At 39.2% G+C, this 20,786-nt stretch overlaps 1 protein-coding gene, 1 long non-coding RNA gene and 1 other non-coding gene across 3 annotated transcripts in view; 1 reads left to right on the top strand and 2 right to left on the bottom strand.

Annotated features, from left to right (window-relative positions):
• TMX1 (thioredoxin related transmembrane protein 1) overlaps positions 1 to 6,531 on the bottom strand; it is a 15,205-nt gene extending 8,674 nt beyond the window's left edge. The window contains exons 1-3 of the mRNA XM_045450949.1: positions 6,236 to 6,531; positions 2,868 to 2,983; positions 1,023 to 1,068 (exon numbers count right to left, since the gene is read on the bottom strand). Coding sequence (XP_045306905.1) covers positions 1,023 to 1,068; positions 2,868 to 2,983; positions 6,236 to 6,387 — 314 coding nt within the window. The 5' untranslated portion in view covers positions 6,388 to 6,531. The remainder of the gene's footprint in view (positions 1 to 1,022; positions 1,069 to 2,867; positions 2,984 to 6,235) is intronic.
• Positions 2,383 to 2,515, bottom strand: LOC123584632. The gene has a single exon (XR_006705586.1). It is a non-coding gene; the product is annotated as a small nucleolar RNA SNORA70 (small nucleolar RNA).
• Positions 6,530 to 20,786, top strand: LOC123583823. The gene is made up of 3 exons (XR_006705007.1): positions 6,530 to 6,777; positions 13,467 to 13,578; positions 20,629 to 20,786. It is a non-coding gene; the product is annotated as an uncharacterized LOC123583823 (long non-coding RNA).

The following is a 20,786-nucleotide window of genomic DNA, read 5'->3' as shown; positions in this document are numbered from 1 at the left end:
CACACATGGAAAAAAAAGATGCCAAAGAAAAGTGAGGTAGAGACACAAAAAACTGCCAACTTGCTTTCAGAAATTTAAATGAGGAAAGTACCTCCTGCCACACAAGCCACCAGCTGAATGAACTTTATGTCTAAAACATTATGCAAAAAATACTTTCTTGCTAAAAAATGCTAAACCTCATCTGAGCTTTCAGCAAGCTATAATCACTTATTACAGACCACCAGAAGACATAATAATGCAAAAGTCTGAAATATTTCAAGAATTACCAAAATGTGACACAGAGACACAAAGTGAGCAAATGCTATTGGAAAAATGGTGCAGACAGACCCACTTGATCCAACGTTGCTACAAACCTTCAATTTGTGAAAATCCAACATCTGTGAAGCACAGTAAAACAAGGTACGCCTGTACAGATTTGAGATTTCCTATCCCCAGCTTAGAAGATAAATTCAAACTAAAAGACCTGACACAGAAAACTACATAATCTTGTTCATTCTGACTTAACACTCAACCATTTCACCGATTACCGTCTGAAGACTGAGCTACAGCCCTTTCCTAGCTAATTTTTGAACACACCGTGTTCCTATTTATGACTGTTCATGAGAGTATCCAAAGGATGGAATGCTTACTTCTACACTCTTTTGAAAATTCTACCTCTGAGGTTGCGTTTATATTCCCATGTTCTCCAGGAACCACCCTGCCCAGTGATTTTTTTTCCTTACCAAACTTTCTACAGGACTTAACACAAACCTGGGCTCATAATCTTTACTATGCTACATGGTATCACACCACGTCATGTGAACCTCTGAGTTCAGAAGGTTACAAAATAGCTACAAACCTCTGTGACCAGAAGTATTTCATACGTCATCCATCTATCTAACGCACCTACAATATAGCATGAAGGACAAACTGAGCCTTACTGAATATAATGCTTTTTAAACATGAATCAGGCCAGAGGTCTTTTATTCTGATTATACTATGCTGCATCCTTCTCCGTAACGATAGAATCTTCAAATACTTACTGATAAATAGTAGGAAGAGCAGTTATAATAAATCGTCCACTCAGTCCTAAAAATGATAAGGAAACATTAGAAACAAATACAAGAAACAATAGGTTTTATAGGAGCCAACAATCACTTACTACTTAAAAGTTGATTCTGAATTATTTAAATACTAATAGGGAATGAATATGAAATTATACCTAAAAACAGTTGAGCTTTGTAACAATGAAAAAAATCCCAATTATGTACTTGAAGCAACTTTAAAATCAACACTACTGCACATTATCTCAATTAAAAGTATGTAAGGGGTGCCTGGGTGGCTCAGTCAGTTGAGCGGCCGACTTCGGCTCAGGTCACGATCTCGCAGTCCGTGAGTTCGAGCCCCGCGTCGGGCTCTGTGCTGACAGCTCGGAGCCTGGAGCCTGTTTCAGATTCTGTGTCTCCCTCTCTCTGACCCTCCCCCGTTCATGCTCTGTCTCTCTCTGTCTCAAAAATAAATAAACATTAAAAAAAAAAAATTAAAAAAAAAAAAAAAAGTATGTAAGGCTTGAATACTGAACATGTCTGAATATATATATTAACATTTGATCAACTATACCACCATGTGATACGACTACCAGCGATGAGTCACAGGGTGGCACAATATAACAGCAGTCTTAGAAAGATCTAAAATCAAATGAAATCCCACTTGCCATTCAAAAAAACAAAGAGTTTAAGATGTTAAAAATGAAAAATATTTTCAATCTTTCCTAAGATGAGCAGTAACAATAACATTATTAACCATGTGTTAAGCTCTAATATAACTGAGAGTTCATCTCTCTATGCCTCAGTTTTCTCATATTACCTAACTCACAAGGTTGTATAAGGATTATATAACAAATGCAAAACACTTGGAGCAATACTTGTACTAAGTGCTCCATAAATATTAGCTCTTATTACCATCTGGGGTGGGAACAGAATCAACAACCCAGGTTTACTGTGACCAAGATCAGGTAAGATGAGGTTGGTCTAAGAAAGGAGCATCCTTAAGTAGGGCCTGCCACTTGTTCAGGGGGCCAAGTCGGGAGTGTATTTGACCCCACAGACATGAGAGCTTTGTATTAAGAGCATGCCCTCAAACCACAGGTTATTAAATTTGAAACCCAATTAAGAGATTGGGTTCACTTGTCAGAGAATGTACCCTTGGCTCTACAAAAAACCTCAACCACATGCTCTTTATTCTGAAGCTTGGTATATGGATGCAAATGATGGCTTGGCCAATGTCCACCTAAACCACAGTATTCTAGGACTTCTCAAAGGCATCTTACATGCTAGTCTGGGGTCTGGGATACAAAGGGAAAAAAGATCAAAGGCAGTTACATGGGCCAGAACAGGGAGAGGGCACGGCCCCCAAGGTCCCTTACAGCAACACCTAAAAGGAATGAGCTGCATACACAACCACAGAATCTGCTTTTTGTAGCCACTGCCCAAGGATCCCTCACCAGGAGGCGGGTGAGTCAGCGTAAGTACTGCAGACAGTTATGCAGTTATGTTTTTTTTTTTTTTTAATGTTTACTTATTTTTTGAGAGAGAGAGAAACACAGAGAGACAGACTGCGAGCAGGGGAGGGGCAGAGAGAGTGGGAGAGACAGAATCCGAAGCAGGCTCCAGGCTCCCACAGAGCCTGACGTGGGGCTCGAATCTACAAACTGAACCTTGAGATCATGACCTGAGCTGGAGTTGGACGCTCTACGGACTGAGCCACCCAGGCGCCCCCCAGACAGTTATGTTTTCAAAACCTAATGAAAGGCAGTTAAGACCAAGTGATGTGGCAAACAGGATGAACATATCAACCCAATTTGCAGACTAACCACAGACTTACAGTACCTGGCTGCTCTGTGACATCTACTTTTGCAACATTGACCTCAAGATCTTCTCCCCATTCAGCAAAACTTTCCCATTCTGGTTGAAGATTCTGACAAGCAGGACACCATGGAGCATAACTATAAAATACAGTTTTAAAAAAAAAGTTAAGCATTCTAATATGACCATATAGATATAACAATTCTAAATGTGTAATTTGTGAAGACTTTTTTATACTAAAAACAAGATAGCAAAGTGATTAATTCTGTGAAGATGAAAGAGTTTTAACTGTGGAGCTAACATTCTGAAAATCAAAACTATAACTGATGATGCTCATTACGTAAAATTCTGAGAATAAGTTCTTCAGACACAAAAATAAGTTCATAAGTTTACATGCCAAACAGTCTTTGTTTTTTAAATCAGTTTATGTATTTTGAGTGAGAGAGCGCGCACCCATTGAGCAGGGAAGAGGCAGAGAGACAGAGAGGGAGACCCCCACGCTCAGCTTGGAGCCGGAAACTGGGCTTGATTTCACGTCTGTGAGATCATGAACTGAGCAGAAATCAAGAGTCAGATGCTCAACCGAAGATCAACAGACTGAGCCACCCAGGAGCCCCCCAAAACAGCTCTTTGAAAACCTATGAATCTATGAATACGTGGCCACCAGAAAACTCAAAACCAAATCTGGAGTTCACCCATTTGAATAATTTGCACTACAGGAGTCACAAAGGCAAGGGGCTAGTAAGGAGAAAAATAGGAAGTGCCCAGGGCTGTGGCGAAAAAGGAAATGCATGCTCCTTATGAGGGGAACCTCCACTCAGCATGATTGCCACAAGGGGATTTCTGGCTAGGTAGCAGGCTCTATCTTATTTAAAAGAAGCTGAAAATCTGCATATTTATGTAAAAATGGTACCTCAAAACTTAACCCGGACACACACACTCGACAGACCATACAAAATCCTTTGGCCAGTCCTTGGTTAGCCAGTTTCTAAAACCTCAGGTTTACAAATCTATGGCCAAGCTTATTAGCATTTTCATTACTCCTCTGGTATTCAGCATCTTTCAAGGCCCTGATTTTTCTCCAGGATTTTATTCTTCACTTTATTGTGTATTATCTTTCAATTTGACTCAGTTTTTTTTTTTTTTTTAATGGAAGAATAAAGCCTGTACTTGCTGAACACAAGAGTTCAGTTTCTGCATTTCATTATATTTTAACTTATGTTATGAAAATAAAACTCCTAAAAGTAATAGACACTGGGAAACAAGACTAGTACCATACATGAAAGCAAAAGTCCTTAACAACAGATTGTATTTCAATAAAAATATCTCTGCAACAAAACTGATCATGATGGGTTTAATGCAGATGACAGACTTGTAATAAGAGCAGACTATCATTCATTAGTAATACTCGATCCCCCTTACAAGTTCCTTTTGTGCTTTTTAAAGTCTTAACGTGTAAATCAGTAAGCTAAGGGGGAAAAAAATAAGAAAAAGTTCTACAGCATAGTCTAATTTCACAGAGAAGTTCTAATTCAAATCCCCAAATACTTAACTTTTGACCACTGTATTTACATAGATTGATCAAATCAGTTAAAAAAAAAAAAAAAAAAAAAAACCTCAAGGGGTGCTTGAGTGGCTCAGTCTGTTGTCTGACTTTGGCTCAGGTCATGATCTCACAGTTTGTGGGTTCGAGCCCCGTGTCAGGCTCTGTGCTGTCAGCATGGAGCCTGGAGCCTGCTTCAGATTCTGTGTCTCCCTCTCTCTCTGCCCCTCCCCAGCTCGTGCTCTCTCTCTCCCTCTCTCAAAAATAAGCATTAAAAAAAAATTTTTTTTAAACCCTCAAGTATTACTTGACTATATTTTGTATATAAATTCATAATCACTATTGTTTAATTACTATTTATGAAACCGTAAATGGGCACAAGCCAACTTATTCATGACAATAAAAATCAAATGTTGTCCCTGGTTATATTTCCTCTTGGCTGCAGCTTCAATGTTGCCTAAAATTTCATTTCACTAAGTTACAGATTAAATGTATAGTGCATAAACAATTTCCCCTATCTTTTACTCCATATAAGTGTTCTATGCCTTTTTTGATTTTATGACTCAAGAGTTATCGATTTGGCCTTCTGCGCTCTCCCTTGGGGATGTCGACCTTCATCCATTAACTGGCAACCCAAGCATACAGGAAAACACTCATCTGAACCCTGTTAAAGAAGGGGACCGTTCTAACAATTACTGCATACCTACGCTTAGGCTCTGGAAAGGAAAGCCAGTATAGCAATATCAGGACAGATTAATTAAAACCCTTAGGTATTTCTCTCACCTGTAAAATGTGGGAAATAATGCCGATCTTAAAGGATTTGTAGAAAATTAAATAGTACAATGTATATAAAGTGTTTAGCAGTGTCTGGTAACAGTTAACACTCAAAAGTGGTGTTTTTTACTAATATCACTAATACCACTAATACCACTACGATCAATAGCACTACCACCATCACCAATTTAGCAACTAAAGCAAAAGCAGACAATTTATTTTCTACAGATGCAAAGGGGACCTTAGTAGAACAGAATCACCACAGACACGTGGTTTCCTCTAAACAGTAAATGATGACCTGATGGTCCTAAGAGTTTATAATCACTCTCATACATTAACTTTATTTTTTATTGCAATAACACTTAGATCTGAGAGTAAGAATCCAGGACATTGAGCAATAAGTACTTTGCAGAAACACGAATCCAAAAGAAAAATGAGACGTGCAGAGAGAAAAAAACAAAAACAAGATAAAGCAAAAAAAAAAAAAAAAAAAAAAAATTTAACAATAATCCAAGTCGAATTTACTCAGCATTTAAAATTAAAATATACTTAGTCCATAAAATAAAATGTGAAAAGTCTCAAATTCCAACACTACGAATGGACTTTTAAAGGATAAAAGACAAAAGGAGAGGAGAAGTTCTGCTCAATCTCCTCTTTTGTAAAGTTTGGTGAAAAGTCTAGAAGTTTGCGAAGGATGATTCTAAAATAAATAACTGTATAGGAATTAGTCAAACCAACCACTTCCACCCCCAAAGTCATGAAAAGTAGAAAAAATGCGAAGTTGAACTCTTATCTCTTAGGCGCACCACAGTACTAGAAACGAAACCATTTAGAAGAAACTTAATATTCCCTGGTTAGAAACGAGGGGGTGGGACCAAGCCAGCGGCCGATCCGAAGAGGACTTTAGGGATCTGGAGGAGTCTGAGGCGCTGGGTCGTCGGCTCCGAGTGGCAGTACTGGGTAAGCTGGGACCCGCCTGAGCTGAATGGAAGTGAAGCGGGTGTCCAGATTTAGATCCAGCAGCCGGGACCTCCCGGCCCACCGAGGGGACCCGAGACGACCGCCCCACACTCACAATTCTATCATCCACTCTCCTTCCAGCAACTCTTTCCAGTTCTCGTCTGTGATGATGCGCACGTCGCTCCGCCGCCCGTGGGTCCAGGGAGCCCCGCAAGCCAACAGCAGCAACACTGCCACAGGAACCACGGGACTCCTGGAGGCCGTCATTTCTGCAGCTCGCCCACCCCACAGCAAGCGCAGCGCCCCCCACCTTTGCGCAGCCGCTCCTCACTTCCGCCCTCAGAGAGCTAATCTGCTCATGCGCATGACCGCGCAGTTGCGCGCGCGCGCGCGCGTTCCTGGGAAACTCAATGCGCAGGACGATGCCCGGTCCTACTGGTTTGTAGAGAGAGAGGGAAAAGCGCCAATCCCTAGTGCGCATGACAGAAAAGCGGTTTCTTCCCTACGCCTGGAGAGCCCTAGAATCGTTCGGAAGGAAAAGAGCAAGCAGGGGGCGTGGTGTAGGGAGTGGGGCGGGGCTACGGAGCGGCCTGGCTTAAATATTGTTTCACCTTTTGGCGCCAAATGATTGGTATTCATACTTACTCAAGCCAGTTGGTAAGTTTACACTAAAGAAGTGTCCAATTAAGCGCCCTTTAGAGTTTTCATTTGTTTCTTTTGGAAATTTTTGTAGTAAAGCTAATGGATGTTTACGTAAGTCAGAATTTTGATTTTCTTCTAGGGGATTACAGGCTGGAAAGGTGCACAAGGGAATCTTCTGGGATACTTTTATATTCCTTATCTTTGAACAGTTGGTTACAAGGGCGTACACATAAAAAACCATCAAGCTGTACCCGTTGAGATTAGTGCACTTTATGCACTTTAGAATGTATGTTATACCTCAATTTGTTTTTAAATGCAGTAGTTACAGAGATGCCAAATCTGAAATTCAACATGGGAACAAAACACAGGCTTGTAACAAATATTTGAGATTTTTCCCCCCAGGCATTTGTAAATGCAAATACAAATCAAAATGTGCACTGTCTTTAGAAAGTATTAGTCAAATGATAATAGTTGCAATTACATCTCACCTCAATTTCTCTCCTAAACTCACTCTAGTTGGCTGACTCCCTCACCCTGACACTGAAGGCTTTTTCTAGGACACTAGTGATCTGCATGTTAACAAAGCCAATTGTTTCTGCTCAGTATTCATCTTACTTCACTGACAGCAGTATTCTACAGTCACCACACCCTCCTTGAAGCTGCTTTACTATCTTGCCTTCAGTTGAGCCTCACCTGATTGCTTTTTTGCCTTCCTCACTAGCTGCTTCTTCTGAAACTTCTTGGTTGGTCCTCTCTGTGATTTCTAGGCATTGGTTTGCCCTAGAAATCCTAGTAGGATGCTGTACTGGCCCTTTTTTCTCTTCGTATCTGCACACTCCTCCAGATAAACCTCAATCTGGACATAAAAGAACTCAGTCTTACCTGTCATTCCCACTCTGGGAACTTTGGACATATGTATTCAACTCTTTGCAGGACATCTCTTGGATATAGAATAGGCAGCTGAAACATTATGTGGCCAAAAAATAAAATTCTTGATTCTCCCTCTCTTAGTCTTCCATCTCAGTAAAAAGCCCCAAGGTCCATCAGGTTGCTTAAGACAAAAATTTCCATTCTAATTCTTTATTGTTTCTCTCTTCACCCCTTCCTCATGTACTCCATCAACAAGTCCCATAAACTCAACCTCCGAAACATATCCTGCATTTGATCACTAATTTCCATCTGCATAGCAACACCCTAGTCCAAGGTTCTATCATCTCTTGCCTCTACTAAGATAATCGATTCCCAACTGATCTCCCTGTGTCCTCTCTTTGCTTCCTTAAATAAGATCAAGCTGTTTCTCTTGAAAACCCTCCAAGTGCTTCCCACTTTACTTAAACCCAAACTTCTTAAACTCATTACTAGCACTTAAAAAGTCCTACTTGATCTTCTACCTACCTAACTGCTCCCTCACATAGTATTTGCTCTCTTCCTCCTTAGCCTGCTACCCTCCAGCGGTTCCCTGAATGTGTCACATGCATTCTCACACTAGAGAATTGGCATTGTCTGTTCCCTTTACTTACTACTTATCCACCAGTCTTCATATGACTCCATTTTGTCATTGATCTCAGCTTGAATGTTACCTCTTAAAAGTCATATTAGAGCCATCATATTAGTCCACTCTAAATATTAGTCCACTCTAAATATTAAACTGATGTCCTTGTTTATTAACTGATTTCTTTCCTCACTCAGTAAGTATGTAAGTTTCACGACAGTGGAAAACTTCTCTATTTTGTTCACTACTATAATCCCTAAGGTATAGTGCCTAGCCACTATTAGAAACTAATATATAATAAATGCTCAATAAATATTCGTTGAATGAATGAATGAGGAAAATGATAATTATAGATATGCCATGCTTTTATTATAATGTATGGGCTGTACATAAAAAGAATATGGGCACCTGGGTGGCTCAGTCAGTTAAGCCTCTGACTTCATGTCAGGTCATGATCTTGCATTTCGTGAGTTCAAGCCCCACGTCAGGCTCTGTGCCAACAGCTCAGAGCCCAGAGCCTGCTTCAAGTTCTGTTTCCCATTCTCTCTGCCCCTTCCCTGCTCACACTCTGTCTCTCAAAAATGAATACACATTAAAAAAATTTTTTAAAGAATATAAACATATTCTTATGTAATATAGAAATAATAGCTGCATTTATTTTGTTATTTTTTTAACACTGCCTTTTATACTCACAGGGTTGATAAAAAGATAAAATGAGCTTATATTCATAAATAATTCTTTTTAACAGTACATCATTCATGATAATTTATTAAAATTTCATTTTAAGTGCATTTTTATACTACAAAAAAATGCAGTCTTATGACTTATATGTGCAAGTATCGAAGGCTATAAAGTGAATAGAGATACCCTCTAAAATCTTTTTCCATCTTCGGTGACAATTTGCACCCCATAGGCAATTGCTAATAACATTTTCTTTTGTATGCTTTCAGAATTTTTTCTATGTACATAAACTGTTCTTAAAAAAAATACGCAAATGAGCTCATACCTCAATTACTACTCAGTTTTTTTCACTTAACAATACATACATATCAACTTAAAAGAATTCTAATATAATCTCTGAAATATTTGTCTAAAAGTATAAATATCAGGAAATATGTGAAAATATCTATATAATATAGTATTGATAACTTAATATATTAATAATTAACCATCAATTTAAACTTCATGTAATGTTATTATAAATTAAGTAATATCAGATAATATTCTTTATATAATATAATATTGAATAAGTTATTGATATTATTAACATCATTTTTCTCATAGTGTGAATGCTACGCTATCCTCTCAGTTAAAGCTTGTATGCAGAATAGGCCATATACACTCTTGACCACTGAGTTCTGTGTGGCACATCCTACTTTTCTGTATCAACCAAAATACATTTTACTCTGTATCATGAGTGTGTTCTGAGATTAGTGCCACCCCACGAAAGATGGAAAGGTAGCTTAGTGTAGTGATTAAGTGAATGGAGTCAAGCCAGGCTGTATTCAAATCTTGCCTTTACCACTTAAGTTCTTCAGGATATTTGGCAAGTTGCTTAACCTCTTGTTATCTTGGTTTTTGTGTTTGTAAAAAGGGGTGATGGTTATCCTGCCTCACTGTTGTTCTGTCAGAGCTGTTATGAGGATTAAATGAACTAACATTTATAAAGTGCTTAAAACAGAGTGAGTCAGTTTAAATCTTCCAAGAAACAGATGCTAAAATGGGATTAGACACAGAAGGGATTTATTAGGGAGAAGTTCTGGGAAGAATGAGGGGAAGAGGAGCAGGAGTAGGCAGGGAGCTTGCAGATTGCAGTATTTTTCTGACACCTGTAAAAGGACAACGGGAAGGCTGGGCAGGGCCTCAGAACACAGTACAGTTCTAAGAAAGGCTCAGCCGGATCCATGGAGAGGCCTGAACCAAAGCTCCCTGGTAGAGGAATCTCATATCAGGCAAGAAAAGCTGGCACAAGTATATCTGCCACTCAGTCATCAGCTGGCAGCGGTGGTTAGTTGGGCGGGAAAGGGAACATGGCCTCAGCATTCAGTGGCAGCAGCTGGGGACCATCAATCAGTAATGCTCCCCACAGCAGGCTCTCTTGTAGGCAGGCATCTGAATAGTGTTTCTCTATGATTGCCACGCAGAGCGTGGCAAACAGTAAATACTAATAAGTGTTTGATAAATAATGATTTAATACATAAGAGTATAGAACAATGTTCTCCAATAAAAATAGAATGAGAATCACATATATAATTGTAAATTTTCTTATAGCCAAATTTATAATTAAAAATTATAATTAGGGGTGCCTGGGTGGCTCAGTCAGTTAAGCATCCGATTTGGCTCAGGTCATGATCTCACAGTTCCTGAGTTCAAGCTCCATATCGGGCTCCGTGCTGACAGCTCAGAGCCTGGAACCTGCTTCAGATTCTGTGTCTCCCTCTCTCTGCCCCTCCCCTGCTCATGCTCTCTGTCTCTGTCTCTCTCTCTCTCAAAAATAAATAAATGTTAAAATAAATAAATAAAAATAAGTTTCTAAAAAAATTAAAGTTAGCACTCATTTTCATATTTCTTGAATATTATTACATAATTATGTAATTAAATAATATCAATTTAATAACCCTGTATCAAACCCTAAATTTTGGTAACAGAGAATATTTTCTTTTCATTTACTCAGAGACCTTTTACTAAAATTAACTTACATAAGGCCATAGAGAAAAGCTCAAAAAATTCTAGAAAGTAGAAGTAGTGTAGCAGTTAGCCTGTCTGGGGGTAAACCCTACCTCCACCCTTGGCTAATAACCATGGGCAGTTTTCTCTTGAGCATCCTCAGTTAGATACCACCAGTTAGGAAAAGTATGGACCATAATGCTTCAGCAATGTCCTGGTGGCCCCCCTGTGCAGGAGAAACTAAAGATTAATATTTTAGTTGCTGAAGATCTCAAGAGGGAGGGTGGAGGGCAGGGGGAGCAGCCAAGATGACTCTAGTAGCTGGAAGCTGTGTAGAGGCAGGAGTCTTGGGGGAGGTAGGTGGCTCCAGGTAGCAGCTAGCTGCCAACCATCATGGAAGTATTTCAATATTTTAACAAGTGGCACAGCTTTACTGTCACAGTGTGACTCACTAATTCTCCCAGGCTAAGGCTGTTCCTCTTCCTCTGAGAGCTAGTTTTTCATTGTTTTGGTTTATTTCATTAGGCTTAGGGGGAGGAGACACTGATGATCTAGCTTCGCTGCTAGATCTTACCACCAAAGATCTGAAGGAGACACTATTTGACTTATTAAAACCAGATTAGCCCTCCTAACTAATCAACCAAATCACCAAGTTCTGTTGCTTTTAACTCCTAAACTCATCTGAAATCTATCTTTTCATCCCACTGTCACAGCCCTGATATATGCCGTGATCCTTTTTCCTCTAGAGTCTTGAAGGTTTTCCTTCTTTTTTTTTTTTTTAAAAACAATAAACATTACTGATATATCATTATTGATATATAATACATTGATATATAAATCATGCACCATACACTATAACCATTTAAAATGTACAATTTAATGGTTGTTAGTATATTCACAGAGTTGTGCAACCATCACCACAATCAAATTTAAAACATATTTATCACCCCAGACAGAAACCCTATATTCTTTAGCAGTCATTCCCATTTCCACCCAACTACCCCTTTCCCCAGCTCTAAGCAAACACCAGTCTACTTTCTGCCACTATGGTTTTTTTTGTACTCTAGATATTTCACAGAAATTGAATAATATAATATGTGGTCCTTTGTGACTACCTTCTTTCATTTAGCATAATGCTTTCGAAGTTCATCCATGTTGTAGCATGTATCAGTACTTCATTTATTGCTGAATCACACTCCATTGTATGAACAGAACATATTTGATTATCCATTCATCACTTGATACTCTTTGGCTATTATTAATAATGCTGCTGTGAACATTCATGTACAAGTTTTTGTGTGGACATAATGTTCCCATTTCTCATGGACATGTACGTTGAAATGAAAGTGTTTATGATACAGTATCTAAAAAACGATTGCCTAATTCAGGGGTACCTATGTTTTCATATGAGAATTTTATAGTTTTGGCTCATACAGATATTTGGCAGATATTTGGTTCATTTTGAGTTAATTTTTATATATGGTGTGGGATAAGAGGTCCAACTTCATTCTGTAGCATGTGGATATCCAGTTGTCCCAACACCATTTGTTGAAAAGACTATTCTTTCAACATTGAATGGTCGTGGCAACTTTATCAGAAATCAGTTGATCATATATGTATGAGATTTTGTTTTTCCCTGAATTTCCAGTTCTGTTTTATTGATCTATATGTCTCCCTTGATGCTATTACCACATGTCTTCATTACTATAGTTTTGAAATGAGGAAATGTGAGTCTTCCAACTATGTTCTTTTTTAAAATTGTTTTAGCTATTCTGGGATCCTTAAATTTCCATATAAAATTTTAAATCAGCTTATTGATTTTTATAAAAAAGCAAGCTAGAATTTCAAGAAACTACATGGAATCTGTAGATCGGTTTGGGGAGTTGCCCTTTTAACAATATTAAGCCTTCCAGTCTGTGAACAGAGATGTCTTTCCATTGATTCATGTCTTCTTAATTTTTTTCAGCAATATCTTGTAGTTTTCAGATTACAAGTTTTGCAATTCTATTAAATTTATTAAGTATTCTTTTTGATGCTTATATTAATGCAGTTGTTTTTATTGTTAAGTTCATTTATCTATATTTATAAAGACAGAGCTCCCACATGAGCAGGGAAGGGGCAGAGTGGGAATCCCAAGCCATCTCTGAGCTATCAGCGTGGAGCCCAACTAAGCGGGGCTCAATCTCAATCTCACAAACTATGATATCATGGCCTGAGCCAAAATCAAAAGTCAGATGCTTAACCTACTGAGCCACCCAGTACCCCCCACCTTTTTTTTTTTTTTTTAAGGTAATGCAGTTGTTTGCTTAATTTCATTTTTGGTTTGTTCATTGCTGCTATACAGAAATGCAATAGAATTTGTATTGTATATTTACCTTGTATCCTGCAATTTTGCTGAATGTGTTTATTAGTTCTAATACTTTTTAGTGGATTTCTTACATTTTTTGTATGTAATAATATGTGATCTAAAAGTAGAGATAGTTTTACTTCTTTTTATTTGCTAATATAGATGCCTTTTATTTAATTATTTAATTTTCCTACCTAGTTTCCCTGACTAGACCTCCAGTACAATGCTGAATAGAAGTGGCAAGAGTAGAGAACCATCTCTTGTTCCTGTTCTTGGAAGGAAACCATTCCGTTTCATCATTAAGTATAATGTGAGTTTGGATTTTTCACAGATGCCCTTTATTAGCTTGAAGAGGTTTCCTTCTCTTCCTAGGTGGTTGTATATTTTTATTATGAAGAAATGTTGAATTTTATTACATGGTTTTTCTACATTTTTCGAGATGATCATGTGGTTTCTCTTTTATTCAATTGATATAGTGGATTGTATTAATTGATTTAAATCAACCTTACGTTCCTGATATAAATCCCACTTGGTTATGGTGTTTAGTTCTTTTTATATATTGATAAATTCTACTTGCTAGTATTTTATTGAGGATTTTTACACCTATATCCATAAGAGATATTGGTTTCTTTTCTTGTGATGTCTTTGTCTGGTTTTGATATCCAGATAATACTAGCCTGATAGAATGAGGTGAGAATTGTTCCCTCCTTTTCTATTTTTTGAAAGTGTTTGTGAAGAATTCTATTAATTCTTTATTTTAAACATTTTTTAAGATGTTTATTTATTTTCAATAGTGGGGAGCAGGGAGGGATAGAGAGAGAGGAAGACAGAGGATCTGAAAAGGGCTCTGCGCTGAGAATGGAGAGCCTGATGTAGGGCTCGAACTCACAACCATTAGACCATGACCTGAGCCAAAGTCAGACCCTTAACTGAATGAGCCACCCAGGTGCCCCAACAATTATATTAATTCTTTAAATTTTTGGTAGAAGTCAAGAGTGAAATCTGGGCCTGGGCTTTTCTTTGTGGGTAGTCTTTAAATTACTAATCCAATCTTTCACTATATATCTATTCAGATTTTCTACTTTTTCTTGTGTCAGTTTTGGTAGTTTGTGTCTTTCTAGTAATATGTCTTTTTCATCTAAGTTATCTAATTTGTTGGCCCATAGTAGTTCATAGTATATCCCTTTATAATTTTTTTTATATCTGTAAGGTCAATGTTAAGTCCCTTCTTTCATTCTTAATTTTACTAATTAGTAATTTAGTAATGTGAGTCTTCTTGTTTTTCTTGGTTGGTTTAGCTAAAGGTTTGTCAATTTTATTGATCTTTTCGAAGAACCAATGTTTAGTTTCAGTGGTTTTCTCTATTTTTTAAAAATGCTCTCTTTCATTATCTCCTTCCTTTTGCATCTTTGGTTTTAGTTTTCTTCCCCACTCCTTTCAAAGTATTTTAAAGTGGATATTTCTTCTTTTTCTAATTTTGGCATTGAACCCCTAAGTTACCTTCTAAACGCTGCTTTAGCTGCATCCCATAACATTTGTCAGGTTGTGTCATCATTTCATTGTTGTCAAGGTATTTACTAATTTTCCTTTTGATATCCTCTTTGTCCATTGGTTACTAAGAAGTGTGTTATTTATTTCCACAAAGTTCTGAATTTCCCCAATTTCTTTCTGTTATTAATTTCAACTTCACTCTATTGGGATCAAAGAGCATGCTTTGTGTGATTTCAGTTCTTTCTAATTTATTGGGATTTGGTTTATGGCCTAGCATATGGTCTAATCCAGGGAATGTTCCATTCCTTGAGAAAAATCTGCATTCTTCTGTTAGGTTAAGTGCTCTGTAGATGTCCATTAAGCCTAGATGATGTGTAGTGTTGTTCAAGTCTTTTAATTCCTTGTTCATCTTCTGCCTAAATATTCTATCCATTATTGTAAATAGGGTATTGAAGTCTACAACTGTTACTGATGAACTATTTCTCTCTTCAGTTCTGACGGTTTTTGTTTCAGGTATTTTAGGGCATACTTGTATATATCTTTATAATTGTTACATATTTCTGATGTATTGGCTCTTTTACTATTATAAAATTTCCCTCTATATCTAGTAACATTTCTTTTTGTTTTATATTTTCTTTTGTCTGATATTAGTATAGTCACCTCTTGTGACTTTGTTAAATTAATACTTGTTATTAGATGGCAAGTTGCAGTTTATTAAAAGACCATAAGAGAAATTGAAATAGAGAAATTTATTACTCACAAGTCCTGGAGGAAGTACACAGTATGCCTTGAGGGTCAGTGAGTAGAGTGCTTGGGGGTTCCCGGGCTAAGGCCAAATTTGTTGATTCAAACCAAAAAATAGCAGGGTTTGGGTAAATTTCACAGGGTTTTTATCTAAGGGATGCACAAGGTGAAGGTCCTAGGAAGAGGGTGGGGACTGTTTATCATATCAGCCATTGAGGGAGTCACAGCAGGAACTTACATTTTCCTATGACTCTATGGACTGTTACAAGGACATACACACACAGGAGGGGCTGGTGTCAGTTCAAGCCCCTGCAGGCTGCCTCGAAACACCAATTGTATGCCAAGGCAGCACTGTTATGCCTTTAACTTAGCTAAACTCTATGACAACTACACTGTCTATGAGATAACATCCTTAGATGGTCTCACAGCTCTCTAAGCCACCATTAGGAAGATTAATTATTCTCCTTTCCCATCTAGATGCAGAAAGGCAAAAGTAAGGACCATTCTAAATTGATGAGATTGACTTTAAAATTTAACTTTAAAGAATCTTATTAAATATTTTATAATGTTCTCATTCATGCATAAAATGTTTAAACCAAGCTAGAGAAAATTCTAAATGTTCAAAGGGGTACTATCACATGAAATCCTGTATTACAGTTAAATGAAGATTTGGCCATCTGAAGGGTAACTAATCACTGATGTAATTATTTGGCAGGTTTTAATGTGGGGAATAAGCTTAGGAATCCCCCGGGCTTACACCAGTGGGTTAACAAGGCATAAAGAAGTACAAAGCCATAGGATGCTCACACCGGAGTTTGGGTAAACAAGATTAGGCGAATAAGGATAGAGAAGGGGGACTTAGGCCCCTAGAATAGAGTAAAGGGGGTCTGGAGCCCCCATAATAGAGTAGGGAGGTGCAAAGGCACCCAGAATAGAGTAGGAGGGTACAGAGTCTCCAGAATAGCGAGGGAGGGGCAAAGGCCCAGAATAGGGAGGTGCAAAGACACCAAAACAGAACATAGGTATATGAAATAAACAAGATTAGGTATTCAGGTGGAAGCACCCCCTGATTTAGTACTAAAGCAGAAAGCTGCTTTCACAGGAGGGAAGGACCAAGATAGGTAACAGGTAAATTGGGCTATAGACTGCTGTGCTGCAGGTGAAGCAGCCCAGAGTGGAGATGATTAACAAAAGAAAAGATGCCTTGTTAACTCTGAGGTCACACATCCTACTGGTCTCATCCCCTAGGCTAGCTAAGACAAACAGAGGTGGTGCCTCATGTCTGCTGTAAACAACCTTCTGCCCACTACCGGGTGTCAGGATTTTCCTTTGTATTAACCCAAACCCCTAACCCTGAATATCTGCAAGAACCCCTTTCCATCACATCCACAAGTTAATGTTCACAGATTCATTGTCTCTCTGTACATGTCCATGCCGTGTATGTAAGCCTTCTGATCCGAATAAAAATGGGGCAAGGACCCTTATTCGGGGCTCTTGTCTTTTCCCAAACATTAGCCATCTCCCACTTTCATCCTGCATCCCACTCTCTTGCTAGACAAGAGAGAACTTTAGACCCAGAGTCTACAATAGTTTTAATATATGTTCTTGCAGTTGTCCAAAGGCAGAAGGAAAACTGAAACTTAGACACCAGAGTTAAATTTTGAAGTCTGGTCAATTTCAGAAGAAGAAAGAGTGTATTCACTTAGCATTGACATCTCTGACACAAATAGCAGTTTTTCCTACACAGATGGCCCAAGGCAGAGGAAGGATCATAAATGATACAGAGTCAGGACAACAAAAAGTGCTTGAACTAGACCTGGACAGAAATGCTTATCTGGGCATACAATGGATATCACAGGTTCACTACCCATGAACACTGGCAGTTAATACAGAGCAACATTGCATACTAACTCTTATTTCCTCTTTTTTTTTTTGTATTTTTTTTAATGTTTCTTGCTGAGAGAGAGAGAGAGAGAGAGAGAGAGTAGGGGAGGGGCAGAGAGAGAGGGAGACAGAAGATCTGAAGCAGGTTCTGTGCTGAAGCAGGTTCTCTGACAGCAGAGAGCCTGACATGGGGCTCGCACCCACAAACCGTGAAATCATGACCTGCCCTGAAGTCAGACGCTTAACTGACTGAGTCACCGAGGCGCCCCGCATACGAACTTATATTTACCTATTAGATGAATTATAGTAGGTTAAGTATCAAATTTTATAACTGTATTCTGATATACCATACTTATACTTAAGTATCTGTCTAAAATTCAGCCATTCTAGAAAATGGTCACTTAATTGTTGTTCTGGACTAAAGGATTCTGTCTCCCTGAAATTCATATGTTGAAGCCCTAACTGCCCCCCATGCCATGGTATTAAGAGGTGGGGCCTGGGGCGCCTAGGTGGCGCAGTCGGTTAAGCGTCCGACTTCAGCCAGGTCACGATCTCGCGGTCCGGGAGTTCGAGCCCCGCGTCGGGCTCTGGGCTGATGGCTCAGAGCCTGGAGCCTGTTTCCGATTCTGTGTCTCCCTCTCTCTCTGCCCCTCCCCCGTTCATGCTCTGTCTCTCTCTGTCCCAAAAATGAATAAATGTTGAAAAAAAAAATTTAAAAAAAAAAAGAGGTGGGGCCTTTGGGAGATCATTTGGTTTAGATGAGGCCATGAGAATGGGGCTCTCATGATGAGAAGAGTGCCTTTATAGGAAGAGAAAGAGACACCAGAGCTGTTTTTCTCTATCATGTGGGGGTCCAGCAAGAAGGCAGACATCTGCAGATGAGGAAGAGGGCTCTTACCAAGAACCAAAACTGCCTGTACCTTGATCTTAGACTTTCCAGCCTCCAAAACTGTGGGAAGTAAATATCTATTGTTTCAACCACCAAGGCTATGCTATTTTCTTGTAGCAGCCTGAACAGGCTAAGTCCTTTTTAAAAATTAAAGCAAATCAATATGCTTGTGGTTCTCAATATTTCCATTCTAAGTAATATTTGGATCTGACAGTTTAGGGGGCGTTTGCTATCACAGAAGCCTAATATATTAGTTATCTATTGCTTCCCCAAATTACCTCAAGATTTACTAAATTAAAACAATAGGCATGCTCTCTCACAGTTTTCTGTGTGTCAGGAATTCGGGAATGGCTTAATTCCTGGTGGTTCTGGCTCCAAGTCTCTCATGAGGTTGTTGACAAGGTGTCGATCAAAGGACATTCATCTGAAGGTTTAACTGGTGCTGGAGGATACACTTCCAAAGTGGCTTCCCTGTGGCTGGCGTGTGGGAGGTGCTGGCTGGTGGAAGGCTGTAGCACCTTTCTGCAAAGGCCTCTCCATAGACTGCTTGAGGCCTCCGTGGCTGGCTTCCTCCAGAGTGAGCCATCCAAGAAAGCAAGGCAGACGTAGTGATGTCTTTTATGACCTGGCCTCAGAGGCCACTCACTGTCAGTCACTTCCACAACATCTTGTTTGTCTTAAAGGTCAGACTTGTTCATTGTGGGAGAGGAACACACAAGCATATGATACAAGCAGACAAGGATTACTGGGGGACATCTTGGAGGCTGGCTCCCACACCTAACAGCTCCGTTTTAACGGTCATGATAGCTTAGGTCTGGTGGCTAAGAACCTGGTTCTGGAGTCAGACAGACCAGCATTCCAATTTTAATTGCACTACCTACTTACACTTTCTAATCCTCTGTTTCCTTATCTGTTGTGTGGAAATGATAGACCCACCTCACAGGTTTGCTATAAGCATTACATGAGTTAATGCACACAGAATAATTCTTTCTGTCAGATCATGTCATATCCCAACTCAAAATCTTCAGACTTACCAGAACCTGACCCACCTACAACTGACTTAGCTATGACCACTATTGCCACTACTACTCCTACCACCACCACCAACTGATCTTGTTTCTTCTCAGTATCACCTTCCCTCACTCCACTCTATCCTTCTTCTTCAGACATGCCAAGCTTTCTCCTACCTCAGGGCCTTTGCACTTGCTGTCCCTCTGCTTGGAACACTTTTCCCTAATGTTTTCATGAATCATTTGCCACTTCATTCAGGTCTCTACCTAACTGTCACTTCCTCAGAGACCTTCCCTGACCATTCCTCTTATCTTTTAATCCTTCTTGACTTTTCTATGTATAGCATTTACCACTACTTGATATTATATATTTGTTTGCCTATTTTGATTATTGTGGCTCTCCTTCATTAGTATGTCACTTCTATGAGGACTGTGTCTCATTCACCACCTTTCTTTAGTGCTTAAATGTATGCCTACAGTAGGCATTTCAAAAATATTTGTTTAAAAATTAAGTAATGCATATGAACTACTCAGCACATTGCTCAACCCACAGCATCATAAGAGTTCAATAAATCTTAGCTGACTTCAACTTCATCACCATCAACATCCTTTCCATTATCCTCTGACCATCCTAATATCTCACATGTATATGGTACTTTACAGTTTTCAAATTCCTTTGTTGTTTATAGAGAATATGTTATAATACTTTGAAAACAAAGCTGTAATTGTATAGCTGTAGCTGAAATGATCTGACAACTAATAAAACTGGGAAGCGCAAGGGGAGGATTTGTCTCTTATAGGCCCTGCCTGAGAATTGGTCTTTCCTCCCAAAATACGCAGGCTTTCCTTAGGACAAATGAGTCTATTATGAACAGGTCATTTTAAGTTCATTTATGATTTGACTCTTAAAAGAGTCTTTAGTGACTGGGTAGTGTCCTGGCTCTTTCTTGCCCACACTCTAAAGCAGAGGGTCATGTTTTATGACTCTTCAACCTTGGAGTTGCCCTAGAAGCTTAGTAATTTCTTCCACACCCTCGCTATCCCCCTCGTCTACCCTCACTGTCCCTAAAAATCAGATCCCCTTGCAGGGCTGCTTGCCTATATTGTGCCTTCATGTTAATTAGGAAAAGGCAACCTTTTGTCCTGGGAGAGGAAGCCCTCCAGGGGACCTGATTTGGTGTGGACGATGGCCAGGGCACATGGCTTTGCCAACGAAACAGAGGCTGAATTTGAGCCCCAGTCAGCCCTTGGCTGGAGGCCCTAGAGCACAGTGGCAGGCAGTGGACACCTCTGTTCCCTCCGTGCTGCTCACAGGCTGCATGTATCTCCATTGTCATCCTAGGAGATGAGTACCCTGCTGAATTATACCGAGTAGAGGAATCTTCGCTGAGAGGCAGTCTAGCACGGTGGGGACTGCAGACCAAAGCATGTAAGAGTGAAGGTTCTAAAGTCAGATGTCCTGGCCGTGAATCCTGCGTCTCCCAATTAATAACCCGAGAC

This window comes from Leopardus geoffroyi, chromosome B3 (assembly GCF_018350155.1).
Source record: "Leopardus geoffroyi isolate Oge1 chromosome B3, O.geoffroyi_Oge1_pat1.0, whole genome shotgun sequence".
NCBI lineage: Eukaryota > Metazoa > Chordata > Mammalia > Carnivora > Felidae > Leopardus > Leopardus geoffroyi.
The sequence above is the reverse complement of the archived record's forward strand: the minus strand, read 5'-3'. Positions and strand labels throughout refer to the sequence as shown.